The sequence below is a fragment of the Bactrocera tryoni genome, unplaced genomic scaffold (assembly GCF_016617805.1).
Source record: "Bactrocera tryoni isolate S06 unplaced genomic scaffold, CSIRO_BtryS06_freeze2 scaffold_969, whole genome shotgun sequence".
Lineage (NCBI taxonomy): Eukaryota > Metazoa > Arthropoda > Insecta > Diptera > Tephritidae > Bactrocera > Bactrocera tryoni.
The window spans coordinates 1-19430 of NW_024396620.1; the positions used below are offsets into that span (position 1 = coordinate 1).

A 19430-nucleotide genomic window follows, 5' to 3' on the forward strand; every position below is an offset into this window, starting at 1 on the left:
CCGAAAATGCTAAGTCTTAATAACACTAGATATGTTATTGAATAGTGCCTGCCATTCGAAATCAAGCTTACCATCCTCCAGCTGTAACTTGCAGTAGCTTGGTATGTGCTCGAGCAACAGTTGAAAAGGCGTATATTTAGACAGGCACGCAGCGTCGCCAACAAGCAGCAGCTTGCGTTTAGCGCGTGTAATCGCCACAGTAAGGCGACGTTTGTCCTCCAGAATTTCTGCTTCACGCGCACGTTCATTGGCATCCACAGCGCCTGTGCGCGTGCCAGAAAAGAGTATAATATCTTTGTCCCGCCCTTGATATTGATCAACGGTGTTGACTTCGACCGAGGCAAAACTCAGCTTCGACGTTCCGGTATTATGGTGAAGCTCAAACTGTGCACTTAAGTTAAGCAGCAGCTCCACTTGTGCGCGATAAGGCGCAATCACGCCAATGCGCGCCGGTGCATAACCTGCCAGCAGTAATTTCTCAACTATATGCATAATAATTGCAGCTTCGCAATAATTTGTATATTTTGAAATACGCTTGGTGCTTTTATTTTGCTTTTCATTGGCAGTTGATGTTGAAACGCATTCCAGCGCAGTGTACTTTTCGCCGCTGTTAAATGCGTTGAGCCGTTCAGTGCAGTCCTTTGTGTCCAATAAGTAAACCGCTTGATCTATATGAGTTTGCAGGGCGCGCTGCAACCACTTCGCAGCTTCATTATGCTTTGACAAATTCACTTGAAGCGTGTCCAGTTCAACCTCTTTAGAGGCACATTTCAGGGCGCCCTTGTAGGTAAGTTCGTTGGCCAGTCGCGTTATGGATTTATTCATGCGATATTGCAGTGTCAGTACTGCTGTGGCGGTTTTTGTGTCAAGGCGTTCGAAAAGTGATTCGTCTGCACCCAGTTGTCGCGCCTCTTTCGAGCGTATCAGAGGCGGCAGCTGTTCGGGATCCCCAACTAATATAAATTTATCACAAAAGAAGAGCGGACGCAGCGTTGTCGGCTGCATAACCTGAGTGGCTTCATCGACTATGCAAAAATCAAATTTTCTATGCAAGAACAGCGGATGCGCTGATCCTAGACAAGTGACGCCCACAATATTATACGAATTATATTTTTGCGTTAAGTCTTCCACAGATGCGCAGTCTCGCAGCACTGTGCGTTCGGCAAACTCTTGCAGCTCGTCGTTAATACGTGCACCGGAGCCCAAACGCAGCATCGGCAGTTTATGTGCCTTCAAGCGCACTAACAAATTGTCGACTGCGGAGTGTGTATGACTGGTGATGAGTACTGATTTACTCATCAAATGTAATAGGCGCACAATCGCCACGAGTGTTTGCGTTTTGCCTACAAAACCAAAAAAATATATGCCATGATCAACCAAATACGAAAGTTATCATTTGCTTACCCGTGCCTGGCAGACCTTTGATTAGCATATAGCGTTCTACAGTTAAAGCCTTGAGTACGGCAGATCGTTGCACCGAGTTCAGTTGTTTGAGTATATTTGCACCCGCAGTTGCAACAATTTTCGGCAGTACTTTGTGGTAAGTGGGTTGTATGCGTTGCACTATAATATCACGCAACACTTTCGCACGCTCGTTATTATCTAGCAACAAGCTGACATTTGTGAAATTGAATGCGTTGCCCGATTGTGATTCATGTTTGTCGATGATAAATGCAACGTTTGCATAGTTTTTCTTCAGATCGCGTTCGAGACTAACGGTAATTTCGGTACTTGTCATATTGACAATAGAGCCAGCTGCCACAGCCAAGCGTTTGCGTGTGCTGATTATCACATATTCGCCGATAGAGAACTAAAACAAACGGAAGACATTAAAATAATACAAGAACTACATGTATTTGTTGTTATAATTACACCACTCAACAATAAATCCGCGTCTTTATAATCACCAGTCGCTTTTATCGTGAAATTGTTTAAATAATGCGTTCCCTCACAAGTAACGTTTTTCAGCTGTACATCCACAATTGCGAGACCATTTTTCTTACGTTGTTCCGGTGTACTCGTCCATAAAGTGCGCAAGTTGTTCGCTTTCTTCATTTCTTTTTCTTCTAATGCAAGCAAACGACACCAGTGAATAAAATACTTGTAATCGTCTGTTCGTAAGTGTTCGGTGACATTCTGCATAACTGTTAATAAAGGATGACCTTTTCTTAAGTGCAGTTCTGGATCAGTTTTTGCGAAAGTGCAGCAAACGGTTGCATATTCACAATTGCCACAGGCGCTGTGATGTGAAATGGGTTCGGGCAACTTTAAAGGCTGTAAAAATTTGTCCTGTTCTTCAGTTGCTACGAGTGATGTATTAGTTGCAGGTGTTTCACTCAGATATGATAGATAGTGCGCTAAATCATTACGTAACATTATAAGGTCACGCTGCTCATTACGGGTTCCACGTAATTCGCGCATTATGCCTTCGCGTAAATAAAGTAATAAACTGGAATTTGTTTCACGTCCAATTGCAGTTAGCATCATTTGGTATAACATAACCTGACCCTTATGTTCCATTGAAAAAGTGGCACGTCCAGTTTTCAATTCTAACGGTATGGCATTTGTTGTTTTTTCGTGTTTTCGTTGCTTGATGCGCACGGATACATCTACTTTACCTTTTAAACCGAGTTGTGGCACCCAAACATTCTCTTCAATGTCCTGTATGTGTTCAATAGTACCTTGGAAAGTGTCTTTAAGATGCTGTTAAATTTAAAAAATAAATTAAAAATGTATTAATTCAAATAATTTAAACACATTTATATGTATGTATGTACCACATTTGGTGGAATGCCTTTAATGTATTGTTCTACAAAATTTATCACATTGGGTATAAACTTTTGTAGTTCAAATTCTAGCTCATCACGTGACATTAAATTCGCATGGAGTTCATAAGCTATTTCCTTGGAGTGTAATAATTCTCTAGCAGTGGACTCAATATCTTCTGCGTTTCTAAGATTTTTCTGCAGTACCAACTGCAGCATTTCATGTACAATTGATCCCACTACCATCTGTAATTAACAATTAGAAATTATTAGTTGGAGTATGTGTACATATGTACAAACATATGCACATATAAAAGTGGGTACGCTTACAATTTTGCTATTTGCATCAATTCCTTTGAAGCGCTCTTGCAACACTGCTTTTCTACGACAGAAAAGCGAGCCAACTACACTAGTGCTAGAAATTAATGTGTCAGGGTTAGTGACACAAAATCCATGCTCATTATTCACTTTATAGCACATTAATTTTTCATCCCATACACATATTAGGGAAATAATGTCATCTTTCTTAACAACTGTGTGGCTCCATTGTTGCTGCAGACGACATTTAGATAATAAAGTGTTATTTTCCTTCTCGAAATCTTCCACTTGATCGAAGTTTGCTAGTCGCACTTGCAGCACCAAATCGAAAGTAGATCGTTCGCGCTCCACGTCTAGTACAATGCATCGTTGCCATTTACTAAGATCTAAGGATTTCCCTTGCAGTACTGATAAGCTTTTGCTATTTATAATTGCCGCAAAGTCATCATCACCGTCAAAAAAATTTTCCAACTCTGTACAACTATAACCATCGATATGAAATGGTTTTTCCTCGTTTTTACTAATTCTTAACTTCTTTGTGGGAGTTTCATTTTGTTGCTTCATTGGCGATGTGACTCTTTTTAATGTACTCATATTGTTATATACACTAACGACAACAGTCAATATAGTTTAATTTTAGTATACAACAATTTGCTCAGCCGTCTATAAAATTATATTGGTTTCCCGCCACTTTGAAACATCTAAACATCCGCCAAATATAAATATTTACATTTCATAACAAAATTATGGTGGTCATACACGTTAGAGTTCATTCTACGCGACTGCATGAACTCACAGCAATATTTTTCGTATATTTGAAACTAAATAAATACTATTAAATAAAGTGTAATACATTTATTAAAAAGGATAATATGCCAAATGGTTACTAAATCGTATTATTTTTACATCTTCATCGCTTTGGAGCTTGAAGTTGGAAAGTATTGGCTCTGGGTTGTTTTTCACATTTAAAAACCAATAAATAATGAATTATAAAATCAAATCTAAATACATCACAGATTAATTTTATGGTTAAAAAGTACAACACATAAGTTATTGTTTTGTTAATTCTTCTTAAAATAAGTAACTCGCAAAGCTAATTAACCGGTTTACAGACCGACTATAATTTTCCAATTTCCCTAGGTGTTGCTATTGTGAATATATTCATGCATGAAATAAGAACGTGCATCCAATTGACACTTGATGGAATTTGTAAAAAGTTGTTGGTAAATTTCTGTAGATTAACTGAATTGAAGTTAAAGGCGCGCATAAATGGATTTAGATATTTTGAATAATTTATTAGTCTAAATAAACGAACAAACATTTACGACCTCAATATTCGTGAAAGTATTGGAGCATCGTAAATGCAGTTTCGGTTGCATGCGTCCACAGGTAGTAGCCATAGAAACGTAAACAAATAGATTGAGTGAAAGAAAACAAAAGCCATAAAATTTCAAAATTTCCACATAAGTATTTTTGAATTTGTTTTATTTTTATTTTGACTTTTTTGACACAATTAAATTTCAGAATGATATAAATTTTAAAGAGTTAACTAGTATTACACTGCGAAAATAAGAATTCTAAATTCAACGTTCATATTACTAATTAAATTAACAACCAAAGAATCGGAATTTTCAGTGAGAAAAAAGAAAATATACATATATCTATGGTTATAATAATGGAAGATATTAAGTCAGATATTATAAGCGCAGCAGCTACTACGCGCATAAACCCGATATTTGCCCCCTCTATATCAGCAGCAAAGTTTGTGTCGGTGTTCCGCATCGATGGAGTTCCTATTATACCGCCATTGGTAAGTTTATATGATCATTTAAAGCAAACTGGCTGAAGCATTGTATTTGGGTGTGCGCTTCACGCGCTATTGCATTAAAAATAAACGCATTTTTTATATACTCGTAAACATACATATGTTCAATAAGGTTTAAACATTTTCTAGATGACGGCCGACAAGCGACGACAAATGCAGAAATTAAAAGAAAAGGCAATTAAAATAGAACAACGTTTAGAGGAAAATCGACATAGGAAACAGAGATATAATTTGGAATATGGCACAGAGCTTGAAGAATTAAAAGAAGATACAGATGTTATAGATAATAAAAACGAAAGTAGTAGCAACTGCAGTTTATCTGAGCATTTAATAGAACTTGATGCCCAACGTATAGAAGCAGAGAAATCGTATATGTTACTTTCAGATATTCTGACACAAAATGAAGATGAATCGAAGTTATCTGCGCCTAATCAGAATCGCGCGAAAATAACACGTCAAACTGCAGGTGAATGTAGTGAATTTAATGTTCAAATGCAACAGTCGAGCTCGTTGGAAATCAATCTTATGCACCGTATGCAGAAGTTACAAAAATCAGAAACTTTGATTTACGACCATCGTTCTAATACAATCATCAGTCCTTTAACAGAGGACGAAGTGCAAATCTTCCAACAACAACAGCAACAAATAAATTTGGATCATCCAGATGAAAAGTCAATTGGACAAAAAGTTGAATTGACAAAAGATGAAAACGCAAATATAAATTGTGCTGCACGTCAGAAATCGGACAAGGTTCTAAAGAAAATTCCATCAATATGTATTGATCCACCAACACCAATAAATAGTTCGCGTTCATTTATTGATACTCTAAAACAACAAAATAGTATTGACGCTATCAATGTGAATAAACAAGAAACACCTAAAAAAAATTTGAGCAAATCATTGCAGGATGAAATAAGTTCAGACGAAAGCTTCAACTGCATGGAGTCCACCACAAATCGCGAGCGAGATTTGAAAACTCATCACAAAGTAACGAACATCACCAGCAAAATCCTTAAGTTTGAAAATTTTACCGTAACAGACACGAAAACGGACAAGCCCAAGTGCTCTAACATAAAGCCACCGCAGAGATCGGCAACAAGTCCATCATTGAAGCCATTACTATCCGAGAGAACACAGTCCAAAATTAAATCTCTGGATGTTAGCCTTACAACGCAAAATGAAAACCATTTAGTCCGCTCAAACTCCTTTACACTAGATTACCCTTCGAAAGCATTAATTGAACACATTCGTCAACAACAAGTACCTAATGACGTTTATCCCACCAAACGTTCCAATTTGTTTTCTATGAGCGCCACACGCGACACTGTCGAATCAAAGGCGAAACGTGTGCAAAAAGTCGATCTTAAACCACGCGCACAACCAATGCGCTTACAACTAAAGCCTTCAATCACAAATATTACAAGTCCATCCTCAACACACCATTCAGGCGCTAAAAGTAAACGTTCACCTTATGAGCAAAAACTAATTAAACCGAAAATTGGACGTCAGCTGAAAAAATCTGTTTCCGGTACAACCGCTATCAAACAAATGAAACCCACACCTTCGATGCCAAGCATACAAACTGCTAAAGTGACCACGGAAAGTGCACGCGAACGCGCAGCAGGCAATCAACAATACAACGGTATTGAGGATGAACACCGTCAAAAATTTCTCGAGTTATTGGCGCAACAAAAACGTGAACAACAACGTATGCAGCAGGTATTCGAAGAGCAACAAAGGTATTTGCTAGAACAGCTGACAAATAAAATAGGCAATGTACAAATACAACATGCTGTAGATCATGTGAACAACAAAAGAGTTGACAGTAGTTACCATGGCTCGGTAGAAAATTCACCAACAGCAAGGTCAGACTGTGCTGAATCAATGAGTGCGAACAGTTGTGTCGCAGCAAATACTTTGGACTTGATGTCAGGTGCAATCCAACTGCCATCGTTGGAACTATCAATCGGCTCATCAACATTGCCGGCGACATCGCAAAGCAGTAATCACTGCACTCCTCGACGACGGCTCTTTTCACACGACCTCTCACCAACAGCTTCAAACAGAAGTGTGTCGATTAGCAGCAACTGTGGTTGTAACAGTGGAGTAACTAATAATGTTGGGCGCTCAAATGGCACAACTAGTGGAGCGTCAAGTAGTCGCGTAAGTGTGCATGATAGTTTTGAATAATAGATTTACGTGCATATATCCGAAAATTGCGAATAACCTTCACAGTCTTAGGTATTCATACATACATATGTATGTAATATTTTATAACAAAAGTAGGGAATTACCTATCAAACTTTACATTGTGTTTTAAAAGTTTGGATAACGTTAGCCTTCATACATATTTTGCCGGCACTAAATTGTCACTTGATATTTCTTTACATTCCAAAAAACAGCTGTCCCTTGATATTATCTTATTAGGGGGATTCTCTTGCTCTTGCAAAACCTTGCACGGTGCAGAAATTGCAGAATTTTCCACTTGATGCAACGGCACAACAACAAACCCATGCAGAAAATTATTTGCAATGGCTATAAATATGTCAGACCAAACCCCACGTTTATTTTCGTGCCGTCATATATCACTAGATTCTGCAATGGGTGCTCACTTGGCCTTGCATATTTCGGTATAGGATTTTTGCATTTTGTGTCGTTGTGCAATCTTGCAAAAGCAAGAGAATGCCGCCATTGATAGTTGTCAGTGAAAACTCATCGAAAACACACATTGTCGGTCCGAACGACTTAGATTCCACAACACACAAATGTGTTTTAAAAATGTTTTCAGTGTCGGTCCGAACATAGTATAACGTAACATATAATTTACTAGAAAATGGGTTGCGAATTTTTTTAATATCAAAATTGAAACTACAATTTTCCATCTTGGAATAATAATTAAATTTTTAATTCCGAGTTTGGGAAATTTAATTTTTGAAAATTAATTATTTTATTTTTGATTTTAATGATAAAAATTGAAAATTTACGCTTAAATCTCAAACATCTGTTTTAATTATTATGTTTTCAATCGTTTGAATGTGTAAGTTAGCCGACCACTGTTCTATAGTATTTAAGATGATGGCTCTATTCGTGCTCTAGTTCTAAATGGTTGAGTACGAAGTACGCAAATGCAAAAAAGTTTAATTTATGAAACAATTTTTTTTCTTCAATCCGGTATTTGGGGTTAAAAATTAAAAATAACTGAATTAAAAATAAATTACAAATTTTTATTAAGTCTTTTGATCATACTTTTTTTTACGCTTTTATACGAATTGATTCGTGAAATTTTACCAACAAAAACAAATTAGCAAAACATCATAATATGTTGTTTTATGCAATTTTACACTTTTAAAACACTTTTTATTCGCTATTATATGTAAACTAACATTTTTCTATTATTGTCTCATATCTATTTTTTCTCTTTTCCATAAAATGAAAAAGCTTTACAATAACAGTTGATAACATTTCAATGAAAGGAGAAGCTTTTCCAATCGTTATTCAAATATATTACATAAATTTCAATAACAAATTCCATAACGATGATCTCTATCTGTGCCTTATTAGTAAACAATCAATCAAATCTAGCCGCAACAGTCAATGCTGTCATTTAAGTATGCGCTGGAGTGTGGGAAACATCAAAGGTTTCGTTGGGAGACACACTTGTTCATATATTTATGATTGACCATTACAAAAAAATGTGCCACTTCGCATTTGACATTATACTCATTTATTATTTTCCTATATACCTATATATGTACATGCATACACATATGTATGCGCAGAAGGATAGTAAACACACATTAACATAAAACTGTTTTTTTACACTACTTCAATTTGGATTTCTAAGTTTTTTCAAGATAACACTTGTAAAATTTACACAAATGTATGTATTTACTTATACAACATCCTTGCGGCTTTTACCAAGTACCTAAATTGCCTAGAAAAACCTTAAAAAATGTTATATTTTCAAGCAATAAGTTAGTAAATAAAAATTTAAACTTTCACATGTACAATTTTTAATTTAAATTATAATAAAAACATACATTGGCTACTCGAAAACATTTTTTTCCTAAAAAAAAGCAGCGCCAATCGTTGATTACGAGCACATCCGTAGAAGCTGAGCGACGAGCGTCTGCTGCGACCAAGATCAATGCGTATGTACGCGGTTATTTAGTGCGTCGTCTCTTTCAAACGGAACAAGTTCAGCGTGTAGTACAGACCATCAAAGATACATTAATATTCGTTTTGAACTTCCACATGGAGACCAGCGAAGATCCAATGGAAGCGGGTGCTCCTGAGAATATCAAATTTAAAGCACGACTTTTAAAGCAGGTGAGCAAGCAAATTTTATTAATCCCGTGTGGTATATTTATAACCTGAAGAGGGTCTAATAACTTTGCCACAAAGTTTGTAACATCAACGTAACAAGCTGAGTTTATATATATTTAAGTGATATCTAACTGAAATTTTGCAAATGTCCCTTTCTCCACCGATATCGGACTACTATAGTTGACATTCAAACTGAACAATCAAAATCATGTCCTTTGAAAAACTTTTTTATTTGATCAGTTATCTTCACGAAATTTAGCACGCATTATTTTTCAAGGGACGGTACATATATTTTCCATATAAAATTGCTTAAAATAGCTAAAAATTATAATATTTCCTACTTATTGTTTTTATATTTTTTTTTTTATTTTTTTTTTATTCATTTCAATTTGAATTTTTTTTTGCAGTTATTATTGTTATGGTAGCAAAAACCATTTCCAAAATAATTTATACATTTAATAGAAATGGGAAGTACACATCTTCTTGGAAAACTCATTTTTTTTTTTAATTTGGTGATTTTTCCATATCTTAGTGTCTTCTGTTAAATAGGAATAAATGTACTCCTTTTTTATGTTTTCTGTATTAATTTATTATTTACATTTTAATATACATAATATATACATATACACATATATATTTTAGCTGGTTTCTGCGATACGCACCCTTCATCTGATTCTTTTCCAAACAACGCCTAAGGAACGTATGGAAATAATTAGTCGTGATCGTAAACGTATTAAAACCAAAATGCTGAAAAATAATTTGAAATGGTGATTAAATGCTCATTTTTATTAATAGTATATGTAAACTGAAGTAGCTTAAGTCGACTTATCTTAAGGTGGTAATAAGAGTTATTCGGAGCAACTTACGCTAGACGAACTAAACGTTAGTTTTAACATGCGATCATATGGCTTTGAGATATATACCAAGATTTTTACTTTAAATTAATATAATATGTTTAACTTCTCTTAAGTCGACTTAAGCTATATTAGCATAGGTATTATTATATTTAACAACAACTAATAACTTGTTTACTTTTTTGCTTACAGGTCACCGCGCATTCAAACGTGATACATAACGGCCGTCCATCTTTCAGCACATTCTACTTGATTCATGAAAACTATTCCATAACTGAACTGTGAAATTCGTATACACTGAAGAGAGCCAAGCTCATTTTCAAATAAACAAAAGTACTAAATTTTTTTGCAAGAAATCATTTATTGCATGTATGTTGGAAAAGCACACGAACAAGTAACAAAAATATAATGAAAATAAGCTGAAACAAGCTGCAATTATCTACGCTTCCATCGCTGGCACATACGTTTAAGTGAATTGATTCAATTCTTTCAATTCCAACATAGTATATCGCACTTTGCTGTTACTGATTAACGATTCACAATCGTCCTCCTTCTTTGCCTCGGCCACACGGTTGCTTGGCTTCAAGCAGTCTACTAATCTGTTATCACATTTTTCCTTGCTATCGCCAGTCTTTTTTGTATCAGCCGCAATAAGCTCGCTAATTTTAATGCAATTCTCAAGTATACTATCTTTTATATTTTTCTCTGTCTTCGCCAACTTATCAGTTCCTGAAGGCAATTTACCGATATGCAAAGCCTCAGCCGAGCTAGTCGGTGTTAACTTCGATTTTGAGCTTTTCATTGGCACTGCCGCGGCGTTGTGATCGTCATTTTGCTTGCTATCTCCTGGCTGTCGTGTACCAATATAAACCTGTGACAATAGATGCTTTGGTGTTTTTCTTTCACAGTCGATGCCGCGTTCACGCTTATACTGTTGCACTACCTTTACGAATGGATATAGTGGGCGATCTTTTTTATGTGCATCCTCCATAAGATTTCGTGCATATTCGAAAAAGAATTTATCTTCACGCTCTTCGTTATTACTTTCGCAAGTGCGCAGGAGTTCTTTGTCTTCCTTTTCGTTGCGTTTTTTCTGCTCCATTTGCTCATGTAAGGTTTTACGCGTGTCTTGCATTTTGGCTAGACGCTGTTGCTTTTGTGTCTCTTCGAATAGGCGATTTACTTCACAGTTCTTAAAGCGTGTTGCCATATCGTAACGCTTCTCTTCATCACTGCGACGCTTGGCCTCCTTTTGCTGTTGTAGCTCACGCATATAGGCCTCGATACGCGCTTGTTTTGCCGCTTTGTCTTTACGTATCTTCTCTTGCTCCTCAGCTGTGAATTTCAACTGCATACGACTGATATCACGACGTACACGTTCATCGTCTTCTGCTTCGGTCTTAGCTTGAATACAGCGAAGAAATTGAACTTGCATCTCTTGTTTCTTCTCCTCCTCTGGTGTGGGTTTCTTCTCCTCTTCTTGCTTTGCAGCATCCAAGTCTTGTTTGCCTAAATTGTAAACACAACAAAGGCGATTTTCTATCTCCTCAGTCATACGTTCTCCTAGAAAAGAAAGATGGTTTTAAATATAGGGACGTAAAAATAATAATGGCATACTTAATCTACGCTGTTCAACCATTTTCATGGCCTCTAACGCGTTTTTACGCAAGGCAGCTCGTTTTTTCTCCATAATTGCTTTCTCCTTTTCGATTTGTGCTTTGATCTCCTGGTCCATAGCTTCTCGTGCTGCTTGTTGTTCTTTAATTAGCTGCTTTTTATATTCCGCGCGTTGTTTGGTGCTGTCGTTAATGGTCTGTAGCATTTCCTTTTTGTAAACGTCCATTGCCTGATGACGTTCTAATTGCCGCTGTATATCCTCTTCCATGAAACCCAAAGCTTGTTGTTGGCAAGCCATTTTATCCATGCATTCTTGTTGTTTAATAGCCCTTTCGAACTCCTTGTTTATGTTTCTTTGCACGTTACGCGCTCGAAGGACTTCACTTTGTAAGGCAGCCGAGTGCAGCTGCTTGGGACCCGGTTTTAGTTGCTCGATTAGATTTTGTGCTTTTGCCAGTTTCTCGCTCCGCTTGCGTTCTTCATTTTCTTTTGTCTTATGGAAGTTTTCCTGCACTAAATAAATAACATGTACCAAGAATACATTAAATAACTAAAATAAAACTGTAATAATAAGAATACAGTTCGTGGTGAACATTTAAAACTGATAACATAAAATTTGTTTCGTTTTTATTTAAATATGACATTTTGCCCGATGTGAACCAAAATATTTTACATGCATGAATATATAATTTTCGGATATATTGCTACTTAAATTTTGATTGAAATACGGGAATTAGGTCTAGTAGTGGTGTACTGAATGTTACATGTGAGGCTTTTTGGCTTTCTGAGTTGTTTGTATTTAACTGGTAATAATTTAGTCGGTTTCTTTTTATACAAGTATTGAGATGGCTCACTTTTTGTAATCTTCTCCTCCATATGCGCTTTGATTTCAGCCAACTTCTCATCCTGAGTTCGTTGTATGTTACCCTTGAAATGTGCAACCAATTGATCGGAGCCCTCTTTCAGATACTCTTTGTACTTCTGTTCCTCTTCTAGTTCCTTCTGAGCTCGCAGCTTATCCGTCTGGTTAGCATTGTTTAACAATTTGTTAAAGCGCTGGGATGAGAGTACTATAGGCTTCTTGTTACCGACTTTCGGTAGTTCGATTGCAGCTTCTTTGCCCCGTGATGTACAATTCAACATCGTGGATTTATGTTTAGTTTTTGTAAAAATTATTTAAAGGTATCTAATATAATCAAGCTTAAATAATCAAAACGTGATTTCTTTTCCTTCCAAAAACCAATTTTTGATTATGAAAAAATTCGAAAGTTCCAAATGATATTTAACAAATAGGTTGCTACGGTTGCCGTAGCGATATCGCCAAGTAACAAAAGTAAACTAGGTAGGTTAAATGTTTGACTAACTACGACTAAATTATTAATAGTTACTTTGCAACAATAGTTTAATAATATTTAAAAAAAAATGACCGCCGCAAAACAGGCAGAATTTCATGAAAAGCTTTTTTCCAAACCTAGTTGTTAGAGATCTTTAAAGCGGCGCTTTCGCATACAGTTATTTGTAGAGAAAACGTTAAACGAGGTTTTATATTGAAGTACATAAGTACATACGAGCGTATACAGGATACAGGTTTCACATCCAAAGTACCTTTAGAGTAAACGAAACGAGATTATCTTGTTTTAATATCCTGTTTTTTAAGCTGTTGTTGTAAAATAATTTGTAAAATTTGAATTTTTCTGTGACTAAATATGATTTTAGCATGCACCTTTTCTGTTAACGGTCGCTTCAAAACATTCATACATCTCTACATATACACATTGAAAAGGGCAAATGATGATGTTTGAAATGTTCTCTGCCTGAACGGCACACTATCAGTATAATGTACTGGCACAGATTTTCCATTTCTTAGTTATTAAAATTATTTTAAATTCATTTTCGAAATCACAGTGGTTTTCATTTACTGATGCCATCTTACTTTTTTCTTGCCTCAAAGTTGTTGGCAACTCATAAGTATTGTACTATCGATATATCTGTTAGAGAGTATCGATAATGTGGTTTGTTAAAACTTTATAGTGAAACCACATTGATTCATATTTTAAAGCACAAAATACTCTTTCTAGCATTCAAAACACCATATAGAATACTTTAGAAAAAAATCTGCAATAACCGTAACTGGATAATATGCTACCAATGTCAAAAGCAAAGTAGTGCTGATCAACGTAGATGGTATATGTATATTGAATACCCATTGTTGTTGCTACGTTTAGCGTTAGTAAACAAAACACAGCTGACTGCTTGTAGCAAAACAACAACAATGTTCATCTGCACAAATACCTACACAGCTGATTTCTGCAAAGTATATGATGAACTTCAAGCCATCAGAAGCGCGAACAGAAATGTCAAACAGTTGGGCTGCAAAGCAAAACAAAAAAATTATGAGTACATTTTGACAGCACAGCAATTTGGACTAGATTGTTGTGAATTCTGTCTAGTCTATTTAATTAAATTTGGGTGCTAGACAAGTTTGTGTGAAAGTGTTAGAAATTCATGTGTGAATTTTTTCTACAATTACTAATTAGTAGAAATAGCATTCGAAAATTATATAATTTGCAAATAAAGAGTTCTTACGCTGTGTTGAATGAATCAAAGTGTAATTGTGCTATTTGCTGAAGATAAAAAATCAATAGTTATGGGCAATGCAAAGTGAAAAAAGCGAAGAAGAAGATTCTTAGTAAATTGTGAAATGTAAAAATTCTAGTGAGCAGTACCTTCTAGTTTTCCAATTTATCAACAATCATATTTGTAATTTATTAACAAATACTAAGCACAACTATCATTCGCTGTAACCTCGCAAAATTGCCCATTCCATACTTTGCATGTGAATGCTTTTGACATTACCAATTCCATATAGATTTTTTTTAATCTTACTGAGAAAACACATGAATAACTACGCTAAGTGATAAATGATTTGTTAGTACATATCGATAGAAGCATCATGTCCTACACAGAACTCGAATCAGGATACCAGGACTTAAGGCAGTCGTCGCAACAGGCTCAAACCCAGTCATTTTCAAATGAACGCAGCTCACGACCTGGATTTTTTGTTGGCAGTGATGGCAATGTAAAACATGCATTATATCTTTTCTAGTATTTATATATGTATTTTAAATCTTACTTATAAACATAATTTGAAAAATGTCAATAAGTTATTACATCTACGTAACTGGCATTGAGAAAATAAGTGTATAGTTATCTATTATAAAGTTACAAAATTTTTAGCTGAAAATCAATATACAATTCTGATGTATGTATGGTGTATTAGCTGCGCAATGCCAACATTGTGGCTGTCCTTGCTTCGTTGCACATTTATATTTTTTATGTCACCTAAGTTTTCAAGGACAATTTTTTTTGTTTATTTACATACACTTATGTATGTATATGTATGAATGTACGTGAGTTGATTGTTTTATAATCCTTCCCTAAATGTTTTTAATTAATACAGAACAAATTTTTAATACTTTATACACTATTTCTGCGTTTATGACTTAACTAAGAGGGTTCCAGTATACATATAAAAAAAAACAGAAAATGTGATTTACTATATGTGTATGTATAGACTTGCGCACGTATGTAAATACTTTAAACCACTTGATCTATCTTCAATATCTGTAATTATTTGAAATAAATTATTCATTATAAGCTTAAGGATTGGTTTTAAATTGGTCGCACCGATTTTATTAGCATGAAAATTGCGTTTTTGTTTGTGGTATATGTGTTTTAATTATAACATTCGGAACTCAAATTTCACTGTAAATTATTATTAAGCAGATTCGGTTTTAATATTAGTTTCAACTGTGTTTTGTCGGTTAAATTAATTTAACATAAAAACAGAAAATATAACGTTGAACTATGTATATAAACATACCTATAACTTTTTTTTGTAGAGTATTTCTTATCATTTAGGTAATTGTTTCATTTACGAGGTTAATAACTACAGAAAGGGAATTTACTACACATTTTCATATAAGAATTAACCCTCATTTGTTAACACAGAACATGAAATCAGCAAAAATTAGAAAATTTCTGCATAACGACTAACTAATATACATAGTATATATATGTACATTGCAAATATTACATCAATACTATTTTCTATACATATATCTTATCATAAATACATAAATATACAAAAAAATAGTGTGAACTTGCCGCAACAAAATAAATAAACAAAAATACAATTATAACTCACAAAAATATAAAGAAAAACAGTGAATGTAAAAAAGTAGCTCACAAAACACGATGGGCAACAGTTTTGAAAAATTTGTGTTCACCGGAAGCAATCCTGTTCACATTTGGGATCGCCATCGTCATCGTACCATGCCAGCGCAACAAACCCAACATCAACAATGTGGTGGTGAACGAAATGCCTTTCGTCAACAACATACAGTCAACTCACAGACGGGAAAGGTAGCAGCATGTGGATGCACAACGAAAACCCTGCCTCATGGCAATTCGACGCCTAACCTTGGTGGTTCGTATAAAACAGAGTGCAGCAAATGTATTTTAATTGCAAATTTATAAAGACAGCGTAAATCAGGATATAATATGAAATAGAATGAAAAAATATAAATTATTGTATAAAAACAATTACACAGAGTGTAAAAAAAAGAAGAATACACATTTTTTTTTTTTTTGTGAGGACATATTTCTGAAATATGTTTTGTAAAAACATACCATTGAGACAGTTGAAGTGAATTTTGTGCAGTTTTTGGTCATAAATAGATTGGTAAAAAACATAAAACATAATTAAGCAGGTTAAACTCCTACTTATCCAGAATAGACCCCGACATATCCAATATATGTTCTGCGAGCAATGAGTCTCCGCATGACACTGGCCACCTCTTTGCATGTCCCATCAGCCGCACTCATCTAACACCCCTCTCCCTTTGGTCCGACCCAGTCGAAACAGTACGTTTCTTGGGTCTTCCGCCGACGACAAATTGGCTATCCCTTACCATCTCTACGGGGACTAGGTACCCGTTAGAACAACAACTCTAGTTGGCAGCCGCACAGTATCTGAGAAAAAGGCAAAAAATCGTTGTTGGAAACTTAATGCAATCGGCCGGCCGGTTATTATGTACGAAAACGCTTCATACTTGCCAGAAGACTGCACTCCGTACAATAACAGTGAACACAAAACACTCCTCTCCAAACAGTTACTGGTGGAGCACTTTCGTAGAAATCACCCCTCTGTATAGGTCAGAGCCTAGGAGCGCTAAGAAATCATACCTTGATTACGTCAACCACAGAGAACATTTTATGAATACAACTAATTTCAGACACGCACTGAAAGCCACTCAGAGTGAAGCCAATAACAAAGTCGACATCGACATACCAAATATCTACATAACTGATCTGTGTGCAATGAATCCTCGCATAGGTCCAACCACCTCTTTGCATACCCAAAGAATCTCTATACTCCGACCCCATCGAAACATCATGTTTCCGGAGCCTCTCGGTAGTTGATTTCGATAACAATTAGATTGTGCCTTGCTATACAAATAGAGTGAAGATAACCACAACAACAATGACAAAAATCAACAAAAACTGACAACTGCCAAACCAAAAATAAATAAATACATATTAAAATTACAAAACGTTCAAAAATCTGGGTTTCCTAAAAGCTCACGATAAGTTAAAAGGAAGTTTCAAACGAAAGTGAAAGTGTTGATGACAAAAAAGAAATCTTATAAACTAAACACAAATTTTACTTTGCTGATAGTTTGAAATTGTCACATACATAAGTATAAACAAACTCCACAAAAATACCGCTTTTTATTATTAAAGTTATTTTTTTTCCAATTTCATTTCTAATTTTCTTATTTTAAATTGTCTTTCTTGTTTGTTTCTTATATTTCATTTCTATCAACTATATAGATGTTGCCTCCACTGTACAGCCATTGGATATTCGTTCCTCCTCCTACACTTACGGGGTGAATCTAAGAGCTCTCACAAGTTTCTTTAATTTTCTTTCCTTTATGTTACACTTTTAATAACTTACGCTCTACAATTGGACCACTGTGTCTGCTCGAATCTGAATGCGCTGCATGTGTTTGGTATTTGTAATGTTGGCATGTTACTCATACGCCGCGTCGTGTCGACCTGCAGTGCATGACGCAGCTTTATTTATTTTAGTTATTCCGGTTTCCTGTTTGTGTTGACATTTACAAAACTAACAATTATATTTTTAAGTATTCACTATATAAAAAATTATTGTATACAATAAACATATACTGGCTTAAATTTTATCCATTGATATTATGTACTTGGATGCTATCAGTATTATTAGACTACGAAGTTTTATTTATTTATATGTACCCTTACACTTCTGGATGAGTAAATTCAAATACATATTTGCTTATTATGTTAAGGTGTGTTATAATGCAAATCGAAAAAATCAATATTTTTCTTCTTTTTCCTGAATCTCTAAGCAAAAATAATAAATCAAAAGCATTTTTTTTTTTTGTTTTCTTTGAAAGGCAAGATTTATTATGAATAAATAATGGCGCGTTAAATATTGAACGTGTAACATTCACTCGCGATTCATCAATGCTCAATATGAATCACGTTCTAAATATTAAAATAAATAGTGAACGTGTCACAGGTGCCATTGGCTTTCTGAGATTCTTATAGAGTAAAAGATATAAACATTAACAAGTTATATTCACTGTTACAGTTAAAACTTACGGACGATATTTGTACGATATCAGCTGCAACAAGTTCCACTCAAAAATGAATTCCTCTGCCAGCTTTCAACATTTTTGAGTATTTCAATCAATAAAAAAAACTGTAGATGTAACACCAAAATATTCTTTTTGAACGAATTGTCTAAGTTGTTTCCTATACTGAAACTATAAGGGGACTCGTCTCCGAATTGTCGTTGTAGCTTAATCCAACATACCGCATCTTTAAAGTTACTTTTGCACACAGCTGCTGTTTTTACACTTTATAACTGTATTGTATAGTATTCTGAATTTTTATGGTAAAAAATGGCTTTTTGCGAATTTATTTCTTAAATATGGATTGCGTAATTTTATTCGGACCATTTGTACATTGTTGAGCACACTTTTGACAATACAGTGTAATTTTTTTCGTCACTTACACATTAAGTTTATAAATTTTTTTTTTCTCAAAATTACTTTTTTAAAGTCTGTGTTCACTGTCATTTTAATATTACCGGTCATTCATTTCAAACTTTGTACACATTTTTGACATAAAAAACAACCGTTTTTTTAATTTTTTTACATTAAGGGTGTTTTGCAGCCACAAAATGGCGGATTTTTTTTTTTGTGAAAATAGCCGCAAAAAATGTAAAAAAGAATAAAAAAAAATTATCCGAGAATGATGGAGGGAAGATTTGCTTATATTAAAAAAAAATTTCTTGCTTTTTTACTTTCGGAGCAGCCGAGTTAGGGTGAACACCGTAAAGTATTTTTTCTCAAGATTTTCTGGGAAAAGTTCTGTTACCGGCTTATGCTTCAATATTGCTGCATGATCCATATTTGAGAAATAAATTCGCAAAACATGTGTTTTTTTACCTTAAAAACCTTACCCCCGCTGCTTAATGAAGTAAAAGGAAAAGTTTTAGTTAAAAAACGTTTTTTCATTAGTTTCGTAAATTACAGTTCAAAAAATTTATTATATTGTATGTACTAATTATAAACGAAAACAATGCAATAACTGATTTATAATAGGTGCAATTGTGTG

At 34.8% G+C, this 19430-nt stretch overlaps 4 protein-coding genes across 10 annotated transcripts; 2 read left to right on the plus strand and 2 right to left on the minus strand.

Moving 5' to 3' along the window:
* Nucleotides 1–6: 6 nt before the first annotated feature.
* On the minus strand, nt 7–3765 carry LOC120782166 (DNA replication ATP-dependent helicase/nuclease DNA2). Of its 2 annotated transcripts, none has more exons than XM_040114302.1 (5): nt 3096–3765; nt 2781–3011; nt 1873–2703; nt 1405–1810; nt 7–1343 (listed from the first exon to the last, which is right to left on the minus strand). In XM_040114302.1, exons 1-5 carry the CDS (start codon nt 3675–3677, stop codon nt 10–12), a joined length of 3384 nt encoding a protein of 1127 aa, XP_039970236.1. In that variant the 5' UTR covers nt 3678–3765; the 3' UTR covers nt 7–9. The 2 variants fall into 2 exon arrangements, with proteins under 2 accessions (XP_039970236.1, XP_039970235.1); XM_040114301.1 differs by having other exon boundaries at nt 2778–3011; nt 3096–3764.
* Nucleotides 3766–4313: 548 nt separating this feature from the next.
* On the plus strand, nt 4314–10432 carry LOC120782163. Of its 4 annotated transcripts, none has more exons than XM_040114295.1 (6): nt 4315–4489; nt 4608–4893; nt 5038–7071; nt 8986–9237; nt 9877–10001; nt 10281–10432. In XM_040114295.1, exons 2-6 carry the CDS (start codon nt 4747–4749, stop codon nt 10300–10302), a joined length of 2580 nt encoding a protein of 859 aa, XP_039970229.1. In that variant the 5' UTR covers nt 4315–4489; nt 4608–4746; the 3' UTR covers nt 10303–10432. The 4 variants fall into 4 exon arrangements, with proteins under 4 accessions (XP_039970231.1, XP_039970229.1, XP_039970228.1 ...); XM_040114294.1 differs by having other exon boundaries at nt 4315–4472; XM_040114296.1 differs by having other exon boundaries at nt 4315–4472; nt 8989–9237.
* Nucleotides 10433–10463: 31 nt separating this feature from the next.
* Nucleotides 10464–13067, minus strand: LOC120782165 (trichohyalin). 2 transcript variants are annotated; one of them, XM_040114298.1, is made up of 3 exons: nt 12560–13067; nt 11706–12218; nt 10464–11651 (listed from the first exon to the last, which is right to left on the minus strand). In XM_040114298.1, exons 1-3 carry the CDS (start codon nt 12846–12848, stop codon nt 10555–10557), a joined length of 1899 nt encoding a protein of 632 aa, XP_039970232.1. In that variant the 5' UTR covers nt 12849–13067; the 3' UTR covers nt 10464–10554. The 2 variants fall into 2 exon arrangements, with proteins under 2 accessions (XP_039970232.1, XP_039970233.1); XM_040114299.1 differs by having other exon boundaries at nt 11706–12213; nt 12560–12692.
* Nucleotides 13068–14090: 1023 nt separating this feature from the next.
* Nucleotides 14091–17916, plus strand: LOC120782167 (inositol hexakisphosphate and diphosphoinositol-pentakisphosphate kinase-like). 2 transcript variants are annotated; one of them, XM_040114303.1, is made up of 3 exons: nt 14091–14784; nt 15862–16194; nt 17601–17916. In XM_040114303.1, the coding sequence occupies exons 2-3, from the start codon at nt 15963–15965 to the stop codon at nt 17714–17716; spliced, it is 348 nt and encodes a 115-aa protein (XP_039970237.1). In that variant the 5' UTR covers nt 14091–14784; nt 15862–15962; the 3' UTR covers nt 17717–17916. The 2 variants fall into 2 exon arrangements, with proteins under 2 accessions (XP_039970237.1, XP_039970238.1); XM_040114304.1 differs by lacking the exon at nt 15862–16194 and having other exon boundaries at nt 14099–14784; nt 17601–17903.
* Nucleotides 17917–19430: the final 1514 nt, after the last annotated feature.